General features: G+C 36.9%; 1 protein-coding gene across 4 annotated transcripts in view; it reads left to right on the forward strand.

Annotated features, from left to right (window-relative positions):
• The window catches only part of LOC134529251 (uncharacterized), a 1,084,551-nt gene that overhangs the window by 268,119 nt on the left and 792,435 nt on the right, over positions 1–23,997 (forward strand). Inside the window, exon 1 of one of the 4 annotated variants that reach the window (XM_063363154.1) lies at positions 20,086–20,210. The exons of 2 other annotated variants lie outside the window; for them this stretch is intronic. In XM_063363154.1, coding sequence (XP_063219224.1) covers positions 20,192–20,210 — 19 coding nt within the window. In that variant the 5' untranslated portion in view covers positions 20,086–20,191. Of the gene's footprint in view, positions 1–20,085; positions 20,211–23,997 lie in introns of those variants that run through there. One more of the 4 variants, XM_063363153.1, reaches the window with a different exon arrangement.

Raw genomic sequence — 23,997 nt, forward strand, 5'->3', positions numbered from 1 at the left:
TTCTATTTACCTATGCGTCGCCAGCGAGGAACTGGATCCCGCGAATACGCGGCTGGCGCAGGCGTTTTCTACATTTCAAAAAAAAATATTTAAAAGAAAACTAACTATTATGTTTCTTACTGTGCAGATGGACTAAACTACATCAAGAAGATGACAGGGATAGCATCCCTTATTTAAGCGACTCCATAGTCGATTGTGGCCGGATGGAAGTCTTGCAGAGTCTTGCCGATTCGCCGATAATCGCAAACGATCCGTCTGCAGTCGTGACGCGAAGTGTCTCGCGAAGAACCGGGTCTCGTAATTAAAAGTAAAGGTTTAATCAAAAGTGGGGGGAGGGACTGGGACTTCCGGACCGAAAGGTTCCGAAGTTCCCCGAGTGGGCGTCATAAAAAACTCTGACTTTGATGTCTCGAAGTTGGTAGCACTGGCAGACTTTAGCGCTACCTGTTGAGGGGTGTCTGAAATAAAAAAGAATCGACTCGCTCAAGGTGTCTGCTTAAACCAGGGGTTAAAGGGCGCAGTCAGGAGCTGCACTCTGGCGGCCAAGATAATAAGTTACTGTTTCTGCCGCTAGATGTTGTGGGTGGTCCAACTTTGCACACACATTTTTTATGCCAGTCGCCCTTGGAGGCGGTCGCTGTCTGCTGGGGTTTATGACCGGTCATTAGTCTTAGGCGAATTCTTAGAACCGAGAGGGGAGGGAGGTGAACAAAAGTGCAACGACGCTGGGAACGAGCGTTCATGACGTGACTCTCAAGGAGTGAACCTAATTCGTGCAGACAATGTTGATGAATTTTATTCCATAATATATGACTGACCAACTATCGATAGAAATGAAATTAAGATGTGTAGTGAAATATGTTGAAATAAAATATGTATATTTTAAGTACTGTTGTTTATAGTATTCATAAAAATATGGTTTTAATTCAAAACGTGTTTTCTTAAAACCCATATTATAAAACAATATTTGATATCTTATAATGCCATGTTAAGTTAGTTATTTGAGAAACAGCAAATTTTCAATTGCATGTTTTTATATTTTTTACATGAAAAACTGAATAATTTTTTCTTCTTCAATAACATAAACATCCTTATATGTAGCTATTAATATAATTTTATGTATGAATAGAACTAGTAATATTATTAAAGTTATTTTTTTATAATTCCGAAAGCTTATTTCTTTGGAAATAAGTTGTTAGTCAAATGACTGAGTTATTTGTGCTTAGTTACTACGGTTCTCATTTAGTACACCACACAGGGTTCATACACATCCTTAATATCTTTAAAAAAAACTTAATTTTTCTTTAATTGATAAGGGACTTTAAAAGTCCTTACATTTCACTAGGAATCCTTAAAAACTCCTTAATAAAGACTTATAGGCCTGTAATGTTACTTCACTTCATGACTAAAACTTCATACAGCAGCTCTGGACGAGTTGTTACCATTTCTCAGAGACGTCACGCAAACGTCTTAGGTTCACTCCTTGAGAGTCACATCATGGACGCTCGTTCCCAGCGTCGTTGCACTTTTGTTCACCCCCCTCCCCTCTCGGTTCTAATAATTCGCCTAAGACCAATGACCGGTCATAAACCCCAGCAGACAGCGACCGCCTCCAAGGGCGACTGGCATAAAAAATGTGTGTGCAAAGTTTGACCGCCCACGACATCTAGCGGCAGAAACAGTAACTTATTATCTTGGCCGCCAGAGTGCAGCTCCTGACTGCGCCCTTTAACCCCTAGTTTAAGCAGACGCCTTGAGCGAGTCGATTCTTTTTTATTTCAGACACCACTCAACAGGTAGCGCTAAAGTCAGCCAGTGCTACCAACTTCGAGACATCAAAGTCAGAGTTTTTTATGATGCCCACTCGGGGAACTTCGGAACCTTTCGGTCCGGACATCCCAGTCCCTCCCCCCACTTTTGATTTAACCTTTACTTTTAATTAACAGACGCGGTTCTTCGCGAGACACTTCGCGTCGCGAGTGCAGACGGATCGTTTGCGATTATCGGCGAATCGGCGAGACTCTGCAAGACTTCCATCCGGCCGCAACCGACTATGTAGTCGCTTAAATAATCTTCTTTATGTAGTTTAGTCCGTCTGCACAGTAAGAAACATAATAGTTAGTTTTCTTTTAAATCTTTTTTTTAAATGAAGAAAACGCCTGCGCCCAGCCGCGTATTCGCGGGATCCAGTTCCTGGCTGGCGATGCATCGGTAAATAGAATCCAACTTCCCTGTCTGGTGAGTGACGATCCGCGACTTTCCTCAACCTCCCATTAACTTTTCCGGGCATTTTCTGCCCCGTATACTGTCTGTGTACAAGATCTGATCAGTTTTGATTTGGACTGTTCGCAGACAGGTTCCGAGAGCCGGACGCCGAATTTGCATTTTCATCAACCTTCCTTTACAACACACAGGCGCCCTGGCATCATTTCCCGATGGATCTCCGGGATGCGAAGCCCCGACCTCCGTTGCTTCTGTATCTTTTAACCTTTTCTGAACTTTCTTAAACTACTCCGTTAGACGAATTTCATCAGATAAATGCTACATCTGGACTTTGAGAATACTGTGATAGTTTAAACATATTTGTATTTTTTTATTGGTTTATGTATTTTTTAATTAAACCTTTTTTTATAATTTAAATTAGGGCTAGCCCATATTTATCTTTAAATATATCTGAGAGATAATTAATTAAGTATTTGATATTGAATGTCTATATTTTTTAATTTCTGTTATTAATTTTCCTATGATAAATTTGACATAATTATATTCAGACGGAATCACACCTTGTTTCTGTTCATTTCTAATAACATTGTGAAACCTTAGGGATCCCCATCACAAAAATGGTAGCAGAGCTGGGGTTTCTAGTTTATTAGTGTGTGATTTCATCTCTAAACAATCCCAGTAAAAATAACATAAAGTAAATTAAGTTTTTAGATATTAGATTTTTTTTAATATAAATATTTGAGCAAGAATCTTTATATTTTTTAGCGCGAATATAAGTAAGTTTAATTTTAATCCCTTATAAGTTATATTAATCTAACTTTCACGCAAGACGTCGCCCAGCTGTCCCGACAGCAGCGCGTTTATCAGACGTGCCTCCACAAAAGGTCACAGACACCCCCCCCCCCCTTTCACCCCGCCCAACGGCCGAGGGCCGCCGCGTCTTTTGACAGCTGTAATCTTACCACGCGTGCGTGATAGCACGAAGCCTTTTACTCCCCCCTCTGCTCACCGTCCTTCACCTGAGAGAACATTACCCTTTTCGTAGGCGGGAATGCATAGAGTTATAAGTACGCGACCCACTGATTATGCAGAGTCAGGGCGCAACCAAATAGTTTTAGTGTTAATTTAAGTTTAAGTTAAGAGTTTTTTGTGTTAATTGAATGTCAACCTAGAGTAAGAGTTATAGGTTCTTAGAGTTTTTAAACATAGTTAATCATGATCACTCCGGAGTATCTCCTTAAGGACGAGATAATTTATGAGCTCACACTCCGGGGACAACCGACCTCAGGAGATGCCCAAGAGCTCAGGATACGACTCAGAGCCGTTTGCCAGAAACAAGTACAGCCAATTGCTTGGAATGTAAATTTGGACCCACTAGAGGAGTTCAATATTGTCTGTAGTAAATTCCAAGACATAAGCGCTTATGCTAATGATGTGCACAACGAAACAAACAAAACAAACATACTACGAATCCTCACACGACTTAACCACGTTGCCACTAGATTCGACAACCTGTCCATTTTCACAGGCGGTAAATTGAATGGTATCTACACCAAAGAAATTGACAAATGCCTACAACAGATACCTGACCTCACACATAAGTTGAGTGCAAAACTCATCACCATACAGGAACCACTCTTTGAGAGTATCACTGACATAAATACCATCCCTCAGGAACAGATGCCTGGTACAAGTACACAGCCTGAAACGGCGCCTACAGAAATACCGGGACTACAGACCAAGGTCACTCTGGTGTCTCCATTACCAGTATCGCCGCCGCCTCCGCCTTCATCGCCGCCACCAGTTTCCTTTACATCAATCCCGTTTCCGGCAATCACTACTATTGGCCACCCATTAACCCACATGTGGTTTCCCTCCGCCTCTATCGCGAGGCCGGTACCCCAGCCAGTCACCAAGGTCACCTACACTCGACCTATTCCCGAAGTCATTGCGCACCCCTATCACCCCACCAACCAATGTACCTTCCACCAAACATGGCGGGAATGTTTAACCCATACTACCAGTTACAGTCAGCGTTTTCATCCTTCCAGACCACCCCAGAACTCCACACTCCCTCTGCGGCCATTGGCACGCAAATCTCACCCCTACCTCAGGTAAGTGCATCTAGCACCGCGACTTCACTTGCATAGTCCACCGCCATGACAGCTATTCCCCAACCAGACCCACAAATTCCCCAAGTCAGTCCTTCAACCTCGTACCTCCCTCTGGCACCTGCAGCACCCCTCCCTCCACGCAACCCTAATCCTGCACCAAATCACCCCCACCACCACCTGGCCAAGGTCAAACAACCTATTTCTACAACAAAATCGCCCACCCAGCAGAAAGACTACTCACCAATCTCCCGGAAACCAATGGATTGGATCCTAAAAAAACTGATTGAGTTTTTGCGACATTGACTCAAACTACACCAAAAATGTAACCTACCAGACAAAGAATTATTGTTTGAGATAGTTTTTCCCTTTACTCACCCACCTCTCAGCGAACGAACCTCATTGGCCATAGAAAATAAGCTAACCTTTGATCAGTACCATGCTGACATACTAGATTTTTTTTTATTCTGGCGCGCATGCTCACAAACCTGCGACTTGATTGGTACAACAGACTTCAACAGAAAGACGAAACATTAAGCAAATACATTGCTGACATTAAGGAAGCCGCTCGAGTCCTTCGATTAGGCACTTCAGAGTGCGAAATCGTTTCTAACATCCTAGATAGAATTAACCCTGCAGAGTGATCGCGAGCTGTTTTTCAAAGCAGACCACATACATTTGCGGAGCTGGACCGTTTGTGTGTACATGCCACTAATGTAGAATTCACCGACTACCAAAGAAATCGGTACCCGAGTTCCCTTGATCGACACCCCATTTTGTCAGTGTCACAACCGCAACCAAGAAAAGAGAACATGAACACAATTCACAAAACAAAACAAAATGATTACAGTCACCATCAGAGTGGATATAATCATAACCAGCAACAGATGCCATTTTGTAAATTCTGTAAAAGAACCGGGCATGTGATTGAACAATGCCGCACAAAATACAGACAGAAAAATTATTACAACTACAACAATCACAACAGCAATAACAACCCAAAAAACGAGTAACGATGTGGCCAGAAAGCAATCTCTCTGTGCCACCTAAACAAAAATCATCTTCGGATAATTTCTGCAATACAGTCACTACTCCACATGCACCGAGTAGATACAATAACAGATTTAATTACCACCCAAGAGGTAATCACACTACGCAACAACAACAAAAATACACAAAAAATTCAAATAGGTCACAAAAGTCAAACAAGTCTCGTAGAAGGAAAAAACGAAAAATGCACACAAATTCAAATAAGGTAAAAAATTCTACCGACCCTAGGACACATTGTGAAAATTGCATAAATCCTAAAATTCAGGCAAAAGGACATGCCATAAAATCTTCGCAGATATACCAACAGTATTACCTTATGCGAGCACTGTAATTGGCAAACATAAAATTCCAGGACTGATTGATACATTCTCAGTTCGAAGTTTTATTTCAGCAAATGTTTAACATGTTTTACAAAAGGAGAAATTGGTTCAGGAAATTAAACCAGTAAAAATAAAATGTTTCACCGCATCAGAGCAACCACTAAAGGTTAACCAAGTAGCCGCCATTAAAGTTAAAATTGATTTATTTACCTGGATGTTTCCATTTTTAGTTGCACAGGATTTAGCTACTGATCTAATTATTTGATAGGATTTCATTTCTAAAACAGGATTGGTAATTGATTTGCGAGCAAGAAATTTCAAGTTCAAATTTAATAAATCTGTTGTTATCCCATTTGTTTCACCTAAAATCCAGCATCAGAGTAATGTGAATGCAATACATACCGAAGCTGAGGATGAATGTGAGTTATCCCTGATACACCTCGACACATCGCAAAGAAAAGCAGTGGAAAATCTATGTCATAACTTCCCAGATGTCTCGACAAAAAACCTAGGTCGCACTCACTTAGTGCAATATGATATAAAACTTTTGGATAAATCCCCAGTCAGGTGTCACCCGTATCAATTATTGGGTCCCAAAATGAAAATCATGCGCGAACACGTACACTACCTATTGGACAAGGATGTAATTGAACCATCGACTTCCAGTTTTTCCTCTCCAGCATTTTTGGTCCCTAAAGGTCAAGGTCACCGCTTAGTTGTGGATTTTCAAAAAATTAACAAACAGATAGATATAGAAATTGTACCATTACCTGATTTGAATTCAGCTTGCCATTGGTTTAGCAAAGCCAAATATTTTAGCGTTTTTGATCTTAATTCGGCTTACCATCAAATACCATTAACACCAAAATCAAAACACATCACCGGCTTTTGCGTGCCCTGGAATTTGTATCAATATAAAGTAGTTCCATTTGGACTAGCCACATGCGCACAGGTACTGACTCGCCTCCTAAACCAAGTTTTTGGCGATTTAAAATTTAAATTTGTATTTAACTACCTGGATGACGTTGTTGTGTATTCCGAATCTTTTGAAGACAACCTAGCTCATTTGTCTGAAGTTCTCACCCGGCTGCGTAAAGCAGGACTGACAGTAAACACAAAGAAGGTTAAATTCGTAGTTTCTGAAATTTCTTTCCTAGGACACATAATTTCCAGTAGAGGAGTAACAATTGACCCGAGCCGCACCCAAGCCATCGCGGATTTCCAACCTCCAAAAGATCCAAAAGGAATTTCTAGATTTATTGGAATGGCTAATTTCTATGCCAAATTCTTCCCAAATTTTGCAGAACATGCAGCCCCTTTAAATGCTCTTCGGAAGAAAAACGCATCATTCAATTGGGGTCCTGAACAAGACAAAGCCTTTAGTTATTTGAAACAAGCTATAGCCAGCCCACCTGTTCTTCGAATGGCGGATATCACTAAACCATTCATACTACAGACTGATGCATCGAGTGTCGCCATTGGCGCAGTTCTATCACAAGAGTTCGATGGCCACAGGCAACCAATAGCTTTCGCCTCTCGCACCCTAACTCATCAAGAGAAGAAATCGTCCTCAGTTTATGAACTCGAGTGCCTAGCAGTTGTATTCGGAATCGACAAGTTTCGGCAATACCTTGAACACAGGGAATTTTTATTAGAAACCGACAATCAGGCCCTTGCTTGGCTTTTGGCTCACCCCAAGCAACTAGGAAAACTAGGCAGGTGGATAGCAAAAATCTCCTCACTTTAATTCACTATTCAACATATCAGAGGTACGCAGAATATTGTAGCAGATGCTCTTTCTCGAATGTTCGAGAATCCCTCCAAATCTTATCTTCAGGAGGAACCCCTAGTTTCATGTAATGCTCTACTCACTGATTTTCCTTTAGCGTTTTCAGACTTACAGTGTCACCAAAATTCAGATCCTTACATTTCAGATATTATTCAGCAAATAAAATCCGGTACACCGCCAAAATTCTACAAAATTTCAAATGGTATCCTGTATCGACGAACAGCACAATGCAAAACTTACAGAATAGCCCTTCCTCAGAATTTAAGAGACATGGTTTTTAAATATTATCACAGCTCACACATTGGAGCACATCTGGGCACATACAAAACAATTGACGGCATACGCTGCCATTTTATTTGGGATGGAATGCATAAAGACATTGCTGAGAAGGTAAAATTATGTAAATTATACGCCCTGAGTAAACCAGCACAGAAAACCCAATTTGGATTTTTAACATCAGATGTGGCCGAAAGGCCTATGCAAAAAATATTTATAGATTTTGTTGGCCCCTTCCCCCGTTCTAAAACTGGACACACCATGCTTCTTGTAGCTATTGATGCATTTTCTAAATTTGTATGGCTTATTTCCCTCCGGCGAGCCACCGCAGAAACCACAATACTAGCATTTAAAATAACATTTTTAAAATATCTGTCTTACCTTCAATAATTGTGTCAGATAACGCATCACTATTTATATCCAAACTTTTCAAGAATATGTGCTTTTCCCATGGCATTCAATACGTAATTATTTCTCCCTATTATCCACAGCCTTCACATGCGGAGCGTTTTAATAGGAACCTCCGATCCGCTTTAATAGCGTATCATGCGAACTCGCAGGATAAATGGGACACTAATTTGGTCTGGTTACAAATGGATTTCAACTATGCTCGACATGAGGGACACAAAACCACACCATTTTAAATCATGTTCACGTATAAACCCAATAATCCACTTTCTAATCTCTGGTTACTACAAGAGCTTCTCCCAGATAATCCTCGCAAAATAAAAGAGGTCTGGAGAAGAGCTCAGCATAACCTGAACTTAGCCCATGCGGCAAGCAGGCAGAGATACAACAAGAAACGTTCGCCTAATCCATACAGGGTAGGTGATATGGTGTTGTGCAGATCACACCCACTAAGTAAGGCGATCGACAAGCGATCAGCCAAACTTGCTTATCGCTGGAATGGCTCGTGGCAAATCCAGCGCTTTTTAACCCCAGTAACGGTCGCCCTAGCCGACCCAAGTTCTGGTGCGTACATAACGCGCACGCACATTTCGCATCTAAAGAAAGTGCATCCCAACTTAAATTAGGTGCAGCCCTCTACTCCTATTCGAGGAGTCTTAAACAAAGCTTCGGCATGCCATCTGCAACACGCAGTGTTGAAAGATATAAAAATCCTAGGTTCTATTTATAAGTGATAAAAATACATGGTACTAGTTTGTAAGAGTGTTTACAGTTCAGATGTTTAGTATTAAGAATGTTTTAGGATAAGAAATTATTTTTAAGTGGAGCCACTTAGCATGTAAAAACCACTTAGTCTGTAAAATCCACTTAGTATATAAGACAACTTAGTACATAAGAGCACTTAAAACATAAGATAAATATGTAACTTAATACATAAGAGAATGATGATACCTAGTTCATAAAGTTATGTGTAAACAATGAATAAACATGTGAGTTAGTTTTTAAAGTTGTTTTGTACGGCCATGTTACCTAGTTAGTTCATCAGGTATTGTAAGTAGTTTAACTAAGTCGATTCTGGTACAGGGTAAGTATGCCAGATTTCAATCATTTTATGTTCACTGTTGGTTGTTTACCCTGGCTCCGCCTTTCAGTTGGAGAGTATGTGCCGGAAATTAGGAATTTCGACACTTTTTTTTTCTAATTTTATATAATTTTAAAATTTTTTTGAAATTATTTTTCTATATAATTTGGTTACTAAAGGGCGATTTACCCTTTGTTAGGCTGGTGTTCTCTCCTTAGTTAAACTTTGTGCCAGTAGACAGAAGCACCTTTCCCAGAGACCTATAGGATCTTTTGCAGATCTAAGACTTTGTTGGCAGCTTGTTTGGAACTTTCCTCGCTTACAGGCACGTCCCAGGCCTGTAACGTTACTTCATTTCATGACTAAAACTGCATACAGCAGCTCTGGACGAGTTGTTACCATTTCTCAGAGACGAGCTGACCATATTGAAAAATTGAATGCAATGTGCAGAATCTACAAACAACGTTTTGTACGAAAATAGTGCCTTACTCTGTCTGTTTGCAAGAACTTGGGCCTATTTCACAAAAGTTGGCCTACAAGTTTGTAACTTACATGTAAAATTTTACCTATTTGTGGAAATATCCAGGTACAAGTGTTACACAAAAGCACTATTGTATACTTGAAATGACAAGGGAATGTCCACAAAATTTACAAAAGCTTAACTTGTTAGCTAATTAAAAAATACCTGTTTTATCAACCATTGCATCTCATAAACTTGTAGTTGACAGTTGTTTGACTTCTAAACTCACATCTTATGTAGATTATACATACAAGTTTATCAATAATAATCATAGGAAAAAGTTGTGGTTTAAGTATTTCTCTAATGAGTTAAAAAACACACAGAAGTAAACTAAAATAATAAGCAAATTTATAATGCAACTAAAGAGTAATAATTTTTACAGGTAGATTAATAAAATGAGTTTATATTTACAAAACATTTTTAATAAACCTTATGCTTCATTCGCGATATCACGCAAACAGTATGTAAACATCACATTTGCACACCAAAGCATATAATTTGAAGCCACATTCGCACCCAACACAGTGGTTTGAAACATTCAACTGCATTTCCTGATGCTCTTGTGTCGGAAATTTCAGTTTAAGACTTTTGAGTATTATCGCCTATTATTATATATATATATATATATATATATATATATATATATATATCAGTTGTTTACCTAAATCCAAGAATTAAGTTTCGCCATGTTGTTTCTAACGATAAGAATAATAAACTACAAAGCTTTACTTTGCAAATGAATAACATAATTATTCAAGTAAATTTACACTACACATCTTTGGAATTCACATATCAAAAAATCGTTATTTTTTCTATGCCGATGACGTAGTTTATGCTATTTTTCCGCGCACGGAAATCGGCGCACAGCACAGAAATAAGTTAGCAGTTGAACAAATTTCTGTGAATCGAACGTGTGCTGTTTTCCTGTGCATGTGCTGTTTTCCAATGCAGCAGCTACTATTTGTTTGTGTAAATTCAAATTCCGTGCGTGTGTGCCGCGCGAATGCTGTTGCGACTGTTGCCCGACCTTTACAAGCGTGGTTATGTTACAAAATATTTAAAGTTAGAAGTGTGGCGAAGTTGCCAAATCTTGTTGGTACTAGTCAGACGAAAACTGAAACGTTTACTGGCCAGAGACGACTATTGAAATTTCAGGTGAAACACCAGCTTGTAACAACATGTGATTACAAGAGTTGATTTTTTAATAGTTGTAAGTAACAATATTTGTGTTTACCTTTGTGAAACAAGCTCCTTTTCGAACGCCATTGACTCACTGCGTGCAGCGGCTTGTCTCGACCGGACAACCGTTCCACGCAACCGCCTATTCGCTGCTGCAAACATGGCACGGACTGCGGTGACGTGGCTGCAGTGAGTAGGAGGAGCCCTTGCAGCAGGGCTGACCGGCCAATCCCCCAGGGCCACACGCTCTGGGCGCAGCTGAACAGGCGGAATATCGCCACTAAATAAATTATGCGGTTCATAAATGCCAACATCAAAAAGTATGTTTTAAATATAAAGAAAACTTTGAACTTGCTCAAACATAATAATTTAAGTTAAAAAAAAGTGTGGACGTGGAGTCCACACGCGAAAGAAGTGAAACTTCTTCCTTTAATATATAGGTAGAGATGGAGAGAGAAGATTAGTATTTTTTTAAATCGAACCAGATATAATAATTGAGAAGAGGAAGGATGCGGGTACGATCTCAAATGAAAAAAAAAACACTATACTGGAACATTAATTACACTTATAAAGTCTATATTACAAGTCCGTAAGTCCTTTTGACATTTCAAATAACAGTGTTCACATACCCAAAATAAATTAGTTACACTTATTAAGCTAAGCTATTAAGTCTGTACGTATTTTTTACATTTTGAATCACACTATTCACATAAAAATAAATCATAATAAAAGTGTTAATTGCACAAATTAATAACTATTTTGCACCCGAATAAATAAATCGTAGATACTTTAAATAAAATAAAATAAATTACGAAAAGTGAGGAGTAGACAAACACAAGCAGTGTTGCGAAAATTCCGTAGCATCACTGCTGCGTCATTTCTAGCTCTTCCCCGCCGTCACCCTTCCAGCCGTTACAACTAGCATATAGCATGCTACGCTACGTACCTATCCCCCCTTGTCATATTCCCATTCGACCGCTTGTGCATGCGTTGGAGTAGCGTCGCCGCTGACGCACTATCCTCCTTTACCTGTTCCCCCAAATCCTACCTAACTATATTCTCCTCATGCGATCGGAATTTCCGTAACGCGTGAAAATTGTAGCCCCCTCAACAAAGAAGTTTTACTTTAAAAATGTGTGCGTGTACTTAGGTAAGCGCGTTAGATGTTATACTTACTTGACGTAGTAAAAAACTATCTTTAATTTTGCATGAAAAAAAATTATTTGAAGTAAAATAATAAAACGGCTACAGGGATATTATAAATACGGTTGGTAAAGTATAAATTCAATCAATTTAAAAAAATCTAATAAATACTCATTACCTACTCAATATGATATAAACACGTGTAAAGAATTAATTATTTAATTTAGTAAAATAGTAGAGATCATTTTTATTTAATAATGAAAATTAATAAATATATAAAAAATATTTAAATGTACAAACTTTAATTATTTATTTAATAATAATGTAATAATTTAAAATGCAAATAAATTATACATACGGTAACATAACATTTCTTATATAAATAAATTGAAAAAAATTTATAAACACAATATCCATCACGAGTATTCACAATAAATAAATGTTTTTAATGATATAGACCAGTTTTAAATATCGATCACTAATGTATAAGATTTGAAAGAACATATATAATTGTTACTTGTATGAAGACTTTTTGTATTAAGCCTTATTAGATCCTGTTAAAATTTCTTTGTATGTTGCGCACATTATAAAAATTCACTCTCATCAATCGTTCATAACGCACTTAAAGAAATATGACTTCAAAAATTAATTTTACAAACATCATTATATCAGAATTTTTGAATGGTGTATTTACGGAGTGGCGTATTGAGTATAATGAAAAAATATAATATTTTGGAATAATTTTTTACAATGTTGAAATATCTTGGTAGGAATTATTTAAACATGGCTACCATGTGCACCTGTGCAGAAGTTTGCACGAAGGCCTATGTGTTTTTTTTCAATTGAAACTGACTTTTAGGTTGTTAAGTTGCCTATAAATACCGCACTGTTCGCTAAAATACAAAGAAAATAAGAGCATTAGTTAAAGCATTGACTTTCGACTTTTTTATCTTCCTTGCTTTGTGCTCGCGCCTATCGGTGCCCCATGCCAGTGTTTTAATTTTTTATTTATTCTTGTCTTTTTAGTGTTCTGTTAAAAATATAAAAGTTAATTGGAAAAAGGAAATTAAATTTTGGTTATATAGTAAATTAATGTGCTGTTAAATACTTATTTAAATTCATTATTTCGTTATATAACATTATTTTAAATATTTTATTGCCACGGTAATGACGAAATTATACCGGATTTGATCATAAGCATTTATAAAACTTACCCGAAGGTAATTTATCAGAAAGGAATATAATTTTTTTAAGATAAATTAGCAAAACCAACGTAAAAATTTATGTTCCAGGATGGGTTCAAAAAGGATATTGAAATAGTATTTTTTTTTTAATTTCCTGGGGGGAGGGCCTCCATAAGAGTAAATAGCCCAGGGCCCCGCAAAGTCTAGGATTGCCACTGAACCCTTTCAAGCCTGCAGTATTTGAAGCTGGAGGGACTTGACTCCTGGGAATAAGATGCATGCATCCAAGATGTATGTTGGTCAAGCTGCCAGGTGAAGACATTCGACTCTTTGGTTTTTTTTTTGTCGAACATGGATGCACCCACCTGACCTATGGGTGCATGCTCGAGATAAGAGGGATAGAGCCTCAAAAACTTGGAATTTTTACGTTCGACGACGTCTGCCTGACATAATTGTTGGCAAGCCATGAGGGCGGGGGGTGAGGGTTCTTAGACTAGCCCCTAAACACGTTGAATCAGTTCGGTGTGTGGACTTCGACCCGTAATTCCGGAGGACTTCAGTCCTCTGGGGTGTAAGACAGTTGGTTGTGGCGCACTAATCTATGGAGTGCAAAAGTGCAGTGCTCGGCTGTGTCGCAGCCGAAAGATCACTGAGTCCTCCGGCTGACGCAATTTGGCAGGAGTGCACTGGGGTAACTTACCTTAGATATGGAATGAGTGACGTGTTATTCGGACATTTTGTGCGGGCGAAAGCGTGCCCCTGTTGCAGGGTGGAGAGGCATGTCTTCCCAGCCGGTCTGTAGCTAAGCACTGTCTCTAAAAGTGGCTTCTGTTAGCTAACTCCCAGTTATACCTTTAGGGGTAGAGGTACGGGAGGGGTGTCGTTGGCAGAGCCGGCCAAATGTGCCCCTCCGGCCGTGCATCAACATGTCTTCCCAGGGCCGGATAACTGCCCACAGCACCACGCCAGTCTTTCCATTTTTATTTTCCTTGTTTGTCTAGTTTTCTGTGAAAAATATGGACAGTCATAAAAAAATTAATATTTATGTTGTTATTAGCATGTTATTTAAAGTGCTGGTCAATATCTTTCGAGCTAAATTAAATTTTAATTTTTTCGCACTAGACAATCTTTCAAAGATTTTACGGTCTCATAATTACGCGATTACACCAGACTTTGATCTTAACCATTTATAAAACTACCCCGAGTATAATTTATCAGGGAAGAATATCAAAATTTAAAAGTTGAATTGTTAAAACTACTGTCAACATTTAATTTCCCGGTTGGTTAAAACATTTTTTGTGAAGAATTTTTTTTTTTTAGAGGAAGGCCCCCTGAACCGTTCTTCCAGGCCACCAGTTAGACACATCTCCAAAATATTAGGGTCCCGTAAATTTAAATGGTCTTGGGCTGCAACTGTGTCTGCCGATCATCACCAGGTTTTACGCTTTATCTGAAAAAAAGACTGATACTGTAACGTGGTAATATTTAGGAGTAGTTTTTTTGTTACCTTCTAGAGATGGGCTAATCAACCGGCTAGATTAACAGATTTCTGTTTCCAAGGCTGGTGAGAATTGATGCATAAAATTGTCTTTGCCACTATCTCCAATGTAACTGCAGATGGTAGCGAAAAACAGTTGGCAAATGTACTGCTTAGGATTTTATTTCAAGTATTAAGTGGTCTTGGAGTTTGGGAGGTCAGGAAATGGAGGCCATGTTGAAAATATAAATGAAGTCATGAGTGTATTTGTAATTCATTCCAATACCGAGATCTCATAATAAAATTTCTAACTTAAATATGTAAAAATCTTCACCAATGCCTGACAAAATGAAGAGTAATAATAAAGTCATAAAAGCAATCTGGCCAAGTTCGATCAAAATGCAAAATAAATCAGTTGGAGCCAAATGTAGTTGGAGCTGTTGGAGCACTTGGAGCAATTGGAGTATTAGAGCTGTTGAAGCACTTGGAGCATTGGAGCACTTGGAGATGTTGGAGATTTGGAGCAGTTGGAGCTTTAAAGATTTGAAACAATTAGAGCAATTGGAGCATTCGGAACATTTGGAGCAGTTGAGGCTTTGAATCTTTTGGAGAAATTAGGCCAATTGGAGCATTAGAGCACTTGGAGCTATTGGAGCATAGAATCACTTGGAGCTGTTGAAGGTTTGGATCTGTTGGTGCTTTGGAGCTGTTGGAGCTTTAAAGCTTTGAAGCAATTGGAGAAATTGGAGCAGTTGGAGCCTTGAATCGTTTGGAGCAATTGGGGCAATTGGAGCATTGTAACACTTGAAGCTGTTGAAGTATTGTAGCACTTGCAGCTGTTGGAGCTCTGGTGCTTTGGAGCGTTGGAGCATTTTGACCCTTGGAGCATTTGGAGCCTTGTAGCAATTGGAACCGTTGAAGCATTGGAGCTGTTGGATCATTGGAAAACTTGGGGCAGTTGAAAATTTGAAGCCTCTTGGAACTTTGAAGCAGTTGGAACTTCTGGAGCACTTAGATAAATTGGAGCACTTGGATTAATTGGAGCCTTGGAGAAATTTTAACATTTGGAGCACGTTGTCCTTTTCGTTGAGTCTGGATCATTATTTCTGTAGTCAGGTCGATTGGCCTCGTGGTTTGGAGACATCTGGTCTATACATTTGACATCTTAAATGACCTTTATAAAATGTATACAATGTATCGAAAATAAGGCATCTTGGCTACGGACTCAATGTACCTAACCACAAACTGGAAGTGGCTAGCCACCGACTGGATGAGCCTGGCCACCAATTGGTCGTGTTAGACTGACCAAGCGGTTGGTCGAGTTTGTCATCTAACTTCGCGTGCCTTGGTGCCGACTGGATGCACCTGGTTAATCAACTTCATGTATAACTGCTCTGAAAACACATGTCAAGGTATGTAAAGTCTCTCTTCGCTTTCTAAGAAGACTGTAGAAAACGAGAAACACTAAATACTTTAGTAATTAGCTTGTTTGAACACGAAGAAATTACGTAATATTATTTGATATGTAACTTTGAAGTTTTATTTATTAAAACTGTCACTTAAATAACAATTAAAATTAAATAAACTTAGTTTTAACCATCAAGGATCGAACCGAAATAATGAATAAATTATTACATTAAAGAGCGATTTTTGATCATTTCTGGATTTTTTCCCGAAATTCTAGCTTAAATATTACTAATTTGCTAAATGGCAGTCAATATGTCATCATTGGCCAACTAGAAGTTGGTGAAATATTAATTTAAGTCACTTTTAGGTTATTTCGCTATGGTTTCTTATTAATTGATTTTTTCTGAAAAGGCATTTTTTTTGCAACGTCCAGGGATCGAACCAAGGACAGGAATCGATCGAGTCAATCATTATTCTTACAAGCGATTTTATTATGAGCTTGGAAACTGACCAAAATTTCATGCCTAATAAATAAATATTTCCAAAATGGAGGCCAAGACAGCTGGCAAGATGGAGAATGCCCTAGCAAATTATTTACTTCATTCAAGCTGGTAAAAATTAAATCAATATGGCGGAGGTGCCCTCTAGCAGATGGAATGTGTACTACGTGACACTAGCACTCATTGTAACAAGACAAAAAACAAAAGATGGCGGCCGCACTCTCTAGTAGGTAATTTGTGTTAACTAGTTCTCTTGGTAGCATGTATCGAAAAAATAAATTCGGTGTCTCGGTCTCAATCATGTGATGAGATTTATTATTTCTTCAAATTAAAAAAAATACAAGTCCTAATATATGTGATAGTTTTTATTCTCAGTCTAGTAATTGTTTCCATGGCCGCGCGGTTAAAGGCGAACTGAGCTGTGATGGTTCGATTACAGTTTTTCCAGTGTATTTTGTGTATAATTTAATTTAAATATGTCGATAAGGATCATAATAGAATTCGCATGTAATGGAACATCGTCCTTATGTGCATTAAACAGAGCGATGCTGGTGTTCCCGAGGAACAAACACCAAAAACAAAGATGATGGAATCCAAGATGGAGGCCTCCAGCAAAATAGAAAAAAGATATGGTGACCACAATTTTTACATTTTTAGAAAAGTAACTCCAAGAGGTTAAAAAGGGTACGGTTTAAAGATTTATAACAATGAAATTAAGCATAGTAAATTATTTTGGGTACCAATTCTAAACATACGAAAACTACCAACCACAATTTTACCATTTTGCGAAATTCAATCCCTAAGGATGGTAAAACGTGTAGGTGTTTTTTCCAAAACAGAAACTATCATTTACATTTCATTTATAAATAGGTAAAAATAAACTAAAAAACTTGCATCAAAATTTATGTTTTGCTTATTTTTTTCGTTTTTTTAAAATTTGTCTTTTAATAGGGGTGAAAATGAGGTGAGATGTTTTTTATTTTCTTAATATCTTATATCTTAAACCAATTAAGTAAGAAGTTACTTAATGGTAAAAATAATGATGTAAAATTTAATCTTAATAGCATTTTTGCATTGCTGAACCCCTAAGGGCGTTGAAGGTGTTAAGTTTGGTTTAAAGAAAAAAAAATCATACTTCCGAATCTGCTAGATCAAAAGGATAGACATTAAGAATGATCATTAAGTATAAAGAGTTACAATTTTTTTTTTTAAAGTTTTATCTTTAAAGCGTCTGAATTGGGAGTAAGTTTGATTTTATCACAAAAAAATTATAACCCTTATAACAAAAAAAGCTGATGGTAAGAATATTAACATAAATAACGTAAATAATTAATTACGTAGAGTATATTTAACATTTTTCTATAGTGACAAAAAAGCAGTGAAACGGGGTCACGTTAGTTTTTATAGCAACAGGTTCAACTCTTTACCATTTTACTATATACAAACGAAAAAGAGGTAAAAATGCGGTCAATATTTTATAAAAGTCGTATTTCTGAAGCTAATCAAGCAGGATGTAAATTATTTGTTATGATTTATAAACATGCAACATCTACCGACTCGTTATTACAATGCTTTAGTTCTAGTTCTTAAAAGGTGAGATAGGTACTGTAAATATAATTTTAACATTAAAAAGTATTATATTCTGATTAAACCAAACTTAATTTAAGATATTGAAAATAATAAATAAAGATACCTTCAGCTACCGTCTCTTACTGAACGTTCTCCGAAATGTCACCCCCTAAGTTGTTACAGGGGTTAGTATTATTCAAAAAATAAAAAGTTATGTTATCCAGTAAAACAGTATTGGCAAGAAATATTAAAACTTTATATAAAAATATGTTTACATAATTATTTTAGAATTGACATCTGCGTTAAAAAGAAAGAAAAACGGCATGTGTTAAATTTTTGTTTGGTTAACTGATTTTGCCATTTTTACGTAGTTTTGAAAAATTATATGGGTATCCGTGTGGGATAAGAGAGAGTTTAAACATGTGGGGATTTTATTTAAGTAATACTACGCTAACTAAGAATCAACTAATATGGTGGATAATACATTTGATATCTGTACACTTTATATCAAATAAAGATGCAATTATATCAAATATTCTTAAATAATGGGACGTATTTTTAATAAGGTGAAATCATTTAATTATTCTAAGCGTAGTTTTAACCATAATTAATAAAAAAATAGTGTAAACAATGGCATAAACATAGTTAAAATAAAATAGGTGCGTGTTTAACAATTTTTTAAATTGTCTACCTCATGAAATGAAAAGGAGGTATCTAAATGTGATTTCACCACGGAAAAATATATACTCGAACACTCTAAAACAGATGTTTTAAAATCAAATACTTTGTCTCTACTAAAAATTTAAAAGGCTTACGCATATACACTTAAAAAAATCATTGTTAAGTGATTTTGCTATGAAGTACATTTTTGTGCTCCTGAACAATTTATTGTGTCAATTTATTTAGTATTTTTTTTTTTTTGGAATTAATCACATACTTTTATTTCAATGGTTAGATTTTAGAAATACTGTAAAATCGCAAGAGCAAAGCCACAATATTTTTATTGATTTATAAATGATATTGGTACAAAAAATTCAGTAATACATGTCAAAGGTTACAAAAAAACGATTAATTTAAAACTTTTACAGCACGATTACATACTCTTAGGCCTGTTCTACGATGATTCGGAAACGGAGACGGAACACGTAAACGGAAACGGATCTCACGGAACAGAGTCTCTACAATAGTTGGTACGCAGAGGAGACCAATATAAGCGGAGTAGCTTCTTGACAGCTGTGGTAGCCATTTGTATTTGTGTACTAAATACGTTAAAAATTGTTTCAATCACAATAATATCTAGTGTTCTATTATTAATTTGTCGTTTATTTTTGTAATATATGTAAATAATGCCCGTGCTAAAATCTCAAGGCACAAAAATTTTAAAACTTAAATAAAAATTTCGTAACCTTGAAATGCAATCTCATTGGTGGCCTTTTGTTACGTTTCCGTGCCTCGTGGAAGCAGCAGACGCGATTGTGAAATGTTCGGATAATTCGTCTCCGTTTACGTGTTTCCTCTCTGCTTCCGTGCCATTGTAGATGGGGTGTTAGTTCATGCTAAGTTTGACAAAAATATTTGGGTTTTAAGATTCAAAAAACGTTTAAATAATATATATTAAATAAAATTTAATACTTTACAAATAATTAACGATTTATTCACGAATTTATTTTAAATAATGATCAAGAACACGAGATCATAGAAGCGGTATATGGTTGCGTGAGGAGGTTGGGTGAGCACTAGTTCGCGGTCTCGCCGCTTGGCAGCGCCTTGCAGCGTGCGGCCAGCGCTCCTGGCGGCGGCCCGGCGAGCTAGGCTCGGTGCTTCGGAGCGTTGAAGCGGCGAGCAGAGAGAGAAGCAGTTGCAGGTGCGAGTTCAGTAGCGGTCGGTAACACCGGGCGGGAAGTTCGGAGTCGGCTTGGGCCTAGGCGCGCGACCATCCAGCCACCAGCTTCTGATGTCCGCGCCCAACTCAGGCAAGCAAACCGTTTATGTAGTAGCCTGTTCGTGGGGGGAAAAAATCGCAGGGTCAGTGACCTGTAGGCTAGACTTCACAAGTCTCTTTATAATCGATCCATTGCCATTTGTTTACTGTATCTTCTTATTTGTGAAGTGTTTCAAGTGGCATGGTTGTTTACTGGTCGCTGGACCGCCAAGATTATTGTGGTCTCTATAATCATAAACCCTAACTATGAGGAGAGATACTAATTAATTGCGATTTTTGTGCCAGGGTAGTATTTCAACAATGCAACTTCTCTCATATGGCTGAAATAAATATGTTCAACATGATAATTACCCTTAGATGAATATCAAATTTTCTATAAACACAAAAGCTTTGTTTTAATTGGTCCAGTCAAGTGCGGGGTAGCTGATTCCATCGATCTCAGGCAATGAATAAAGGAATGCTACAAATTTTAACGAAGATTATTGAAGCTTATAGGTCATATTTTCGCGTGACTACTCAACGTCTGTTACTATAAGTCATGCTAGCGCCGAACCCTTCCTTTGCGATATGAAAATGACACATAAATAAAATATAAGAGACTTTTACAACATTAAGTTTTTATGGGTTGCACAAAGTCCTTCCCCCTTCTATTTTTTTTTGTTTGGTCCCAATAGGACGAGGACCGAAAATGTTATGTTTATAAGCATATTGTCTGAATTTGATAGTTATATGTCTATATACTCTGGCTTAAGAATATACAGGTATTTATGTGGAAATATTTGTATGTGATTTACTTATAATGTTATAACTTATGTTATGACCTATAACGTTTCACATACTACAAAATTCTATTTTTTTTTGTATTAATGGTAGATTCCACATTTTTGTACGTAGATAATGAAGACAGTGGTTGGGTGCTGCTACACTGCATTATCTGTCCTGGTTTCACATGGCTGAGTCTCGAATTTTTCTTTTTCACAATTTTTTTAATCTGCTTTATATTTCATTAAGGTGAGTTAAATAACCCACGACTCAATGAACGTTGTTATTAAAATAAGCGAAAGTTTTCATTATACTCTGTTGCGAATTATTAAAACGAATTTGGCAGGCCACTGCCAATATAAATCATATTGTTCTCTACCTGCCAAATTACATTTTTTCATCTTGAACAGGGAAATGACATATGACAGGGAATGCTGACTAGTATAGACAAACCTTTTAAAACCCGCAAATTAAATTAGTCAAATTACGTTATAAAAATAAAAAAAAAAACAGAAAAATATGACATTCTAAACACAACATTTCATGCCTCGCCAGCTTCTAAATCCGCCACAGGGTACAAATGTAATTTTTTTTGCAAAAAAAATAATACGCCAAGATAGTTGGCAAAAAATGTAATTTATTTATTCGTATGTAAGCCTAACCCCGCAACGTCACTTATTAACTGCGCGTGGAAAATAAATAGGGCAATTAAAATTTTACAATAACAATAGCTTACCTATGCACGTTGACTAACAATATTAAGGTCTTTGTAAAGACAAACTTTTATTTTGCATAAAATAATGAAAGGACTGAAGTGATATTATAAATTCGGTTCGTAAAGTATAAATTCCATAAAGTTGAAAAAATCCAATTAATTCTCAGCATTCAGTATTAATATAAACACAAGTTAAAATTAATAATTACATTTAGTAAAATAATTGAGAAATTTTAAATAATAAAAAATAATTAAATATGTTAAATATTTATTCTAACTTATAATTTACTTTTTTTAAAATAGTAATGCAATGATCTAAAATTTATAATGAAAATAAATTATACGTAGGGAACATAACCTCACAAACCTCCCATGAAAACGGCCAGGAGACTACTATACCATACAGACACTACCTGGCAGCGACAATGGAAGCGTACAAGCAACCTGACATCTTTACCTATACATACGGCAACATAACCACACTTACATAAATACACTTGGAAAAGTTTATAAACAAAATTTGTATCACTAATATTCACAATAAATAAATGTTTTTGCTTATATGGTCCAGCATTCAATATCAATCACTAAATTAGTGATTTAACAGCACATAAGCTTATATAATTTTTTTGTACGTAGCCTTTTTTCATAATGTCAATTTTTATTACATGCTGCAAGCGTATCGTAAAAATTCACTCTCATCATTATTTCATTACGTGCCTAAAGAAGTATAACTTAAAAAAAAATACAAGTATTAAACTGAATATGTTATGCAAAATAATCTGATTACATTTATTGTCAAAAGCCACATGATATTTCCTATGTTATGGTTTACAAAACGGAGAAAGAAAATACAGTCTTATAGTAACCCATTTTTAACGATTGAAATTTTAACTTAAGTTTTATTTTTATTTAGAATGGAGTAAAAATACAACATCAGTCGAGACCACGCACCTTGTACATGCTTTCTTGTGAAATTACTGTATGTTTTAAACAGTAAGTAATAGCTTGGCGTCTGGGTTGTAGCCGCGTCCAAGGCGAATATATCACCTTGGACGTCAAACTAATTCAGACAATGGCCGCGAAAGCCTGCGATCTTTGTTATAAACAGTACTTTATTTGTAGTTTTTAAAGGAGTTCAGTTTTGAAATATTTCCCTTGCGAACGCCAGGTTGCCTTGTTGAGTAGCTGGCGTGTCGCTCGCTGTCAGTATTCCATGGCGCATGGCTTCCCCCAGCGGAAGTTCAAATTAAAGTCAATTTTTTGCGGGGGTAACGTGTTTAACTGCTCTCTCGTAAACCGCATCAAGTTTTCTTTTTTTACCACCCAGAATTCCAGAATATGGGTGGTACCTATTCTTTTGTTTTTACTTCGCACTGGCATAGCCACACAAGTAAAGGTAGTATAAACATTCTTAATATATAAAGTAGTAATAACCATTTGTTTAAGGGTTTGATTTCTAAAAGAGCAAGTTTTCTTGAACATTAAATATCTTAGTGCCAGATCAGCATTGTCCGGTAAATACTGCAATGCGGAAACGGCAACTGTCACCGCTTAAAAGCAACTTCAGCAGGAAAAGTTAGAGCAGAATATTTCCGGATTTACTTAAATTGAAACGGCTTTGGTGTCAAAGTCTCCTGTTTAGCTAGAGTCTGTGTGGTGGTATTTCAAATATTTGTTTTCTCCCTCTTTCTGCTTTTTCAACCGCTTGTGATCCTGAATTTGACAGTGACACAACCTTTTGTTGTGGCTGTGAAACTTGCAGATATGTAGTGCGTAGTATACCTAGCTGATAAATCTTAAGTTCGTGTGTTCAAGTCCTTACCTCAGGCATGAACTTTCAGACCAATATTTTGTCGTCCCCCTACTTAACCTCTAGGCAACTAAGCGGGAATAATTAAGTCCCTTGAAATAAAATCATTAAATATTCTGTCAATTGTTCTTCCCATAAATTAATACAGCTCATTGTCGTTTACGTGTTAATTTACGTCATTATCAGATTACAATAAATATACACATATATAAAACAAAGGTTAGTACACCTAAATAGCTCTTTTCATTGGATAACGAGTTAACATGCCCTAAAGGACAAGAAGCCAGTGACAAACTTCTAAAAAAACTTATAAAACCACTGACAAAATCAGGTGTGATTCATAAAGAAGATGAAATTTAGCTGCACCAATGAACACGTGACATCGAATTTATTCTACACCGGTCTGTGGAGCCCAGACTAAGGGCCAGAAAATAACGCCAATTTTGCAGGTCATCAAATTTGGATTAATGAAGTTATATTTAAAATAGTTTATTTTGTATGTCAGCAGTCTATATGATAACGTACGCA

Source organism: Bacillus rossius, chromosome 2 (genome assembly GCF_032445375.1).
Source record: "Bacillus rossius redtenbacheri isolate Brsri chromosome 2, Brsri_v3, whole genome shotgun sequence".
In the NCBI taxonomy this organism is placed as follows: Eukaryota; Metazoa; Arthropoda; class Insecta; order Phasmatodea; family Bacillidae; genus Bacillus; species Bacillus rossius.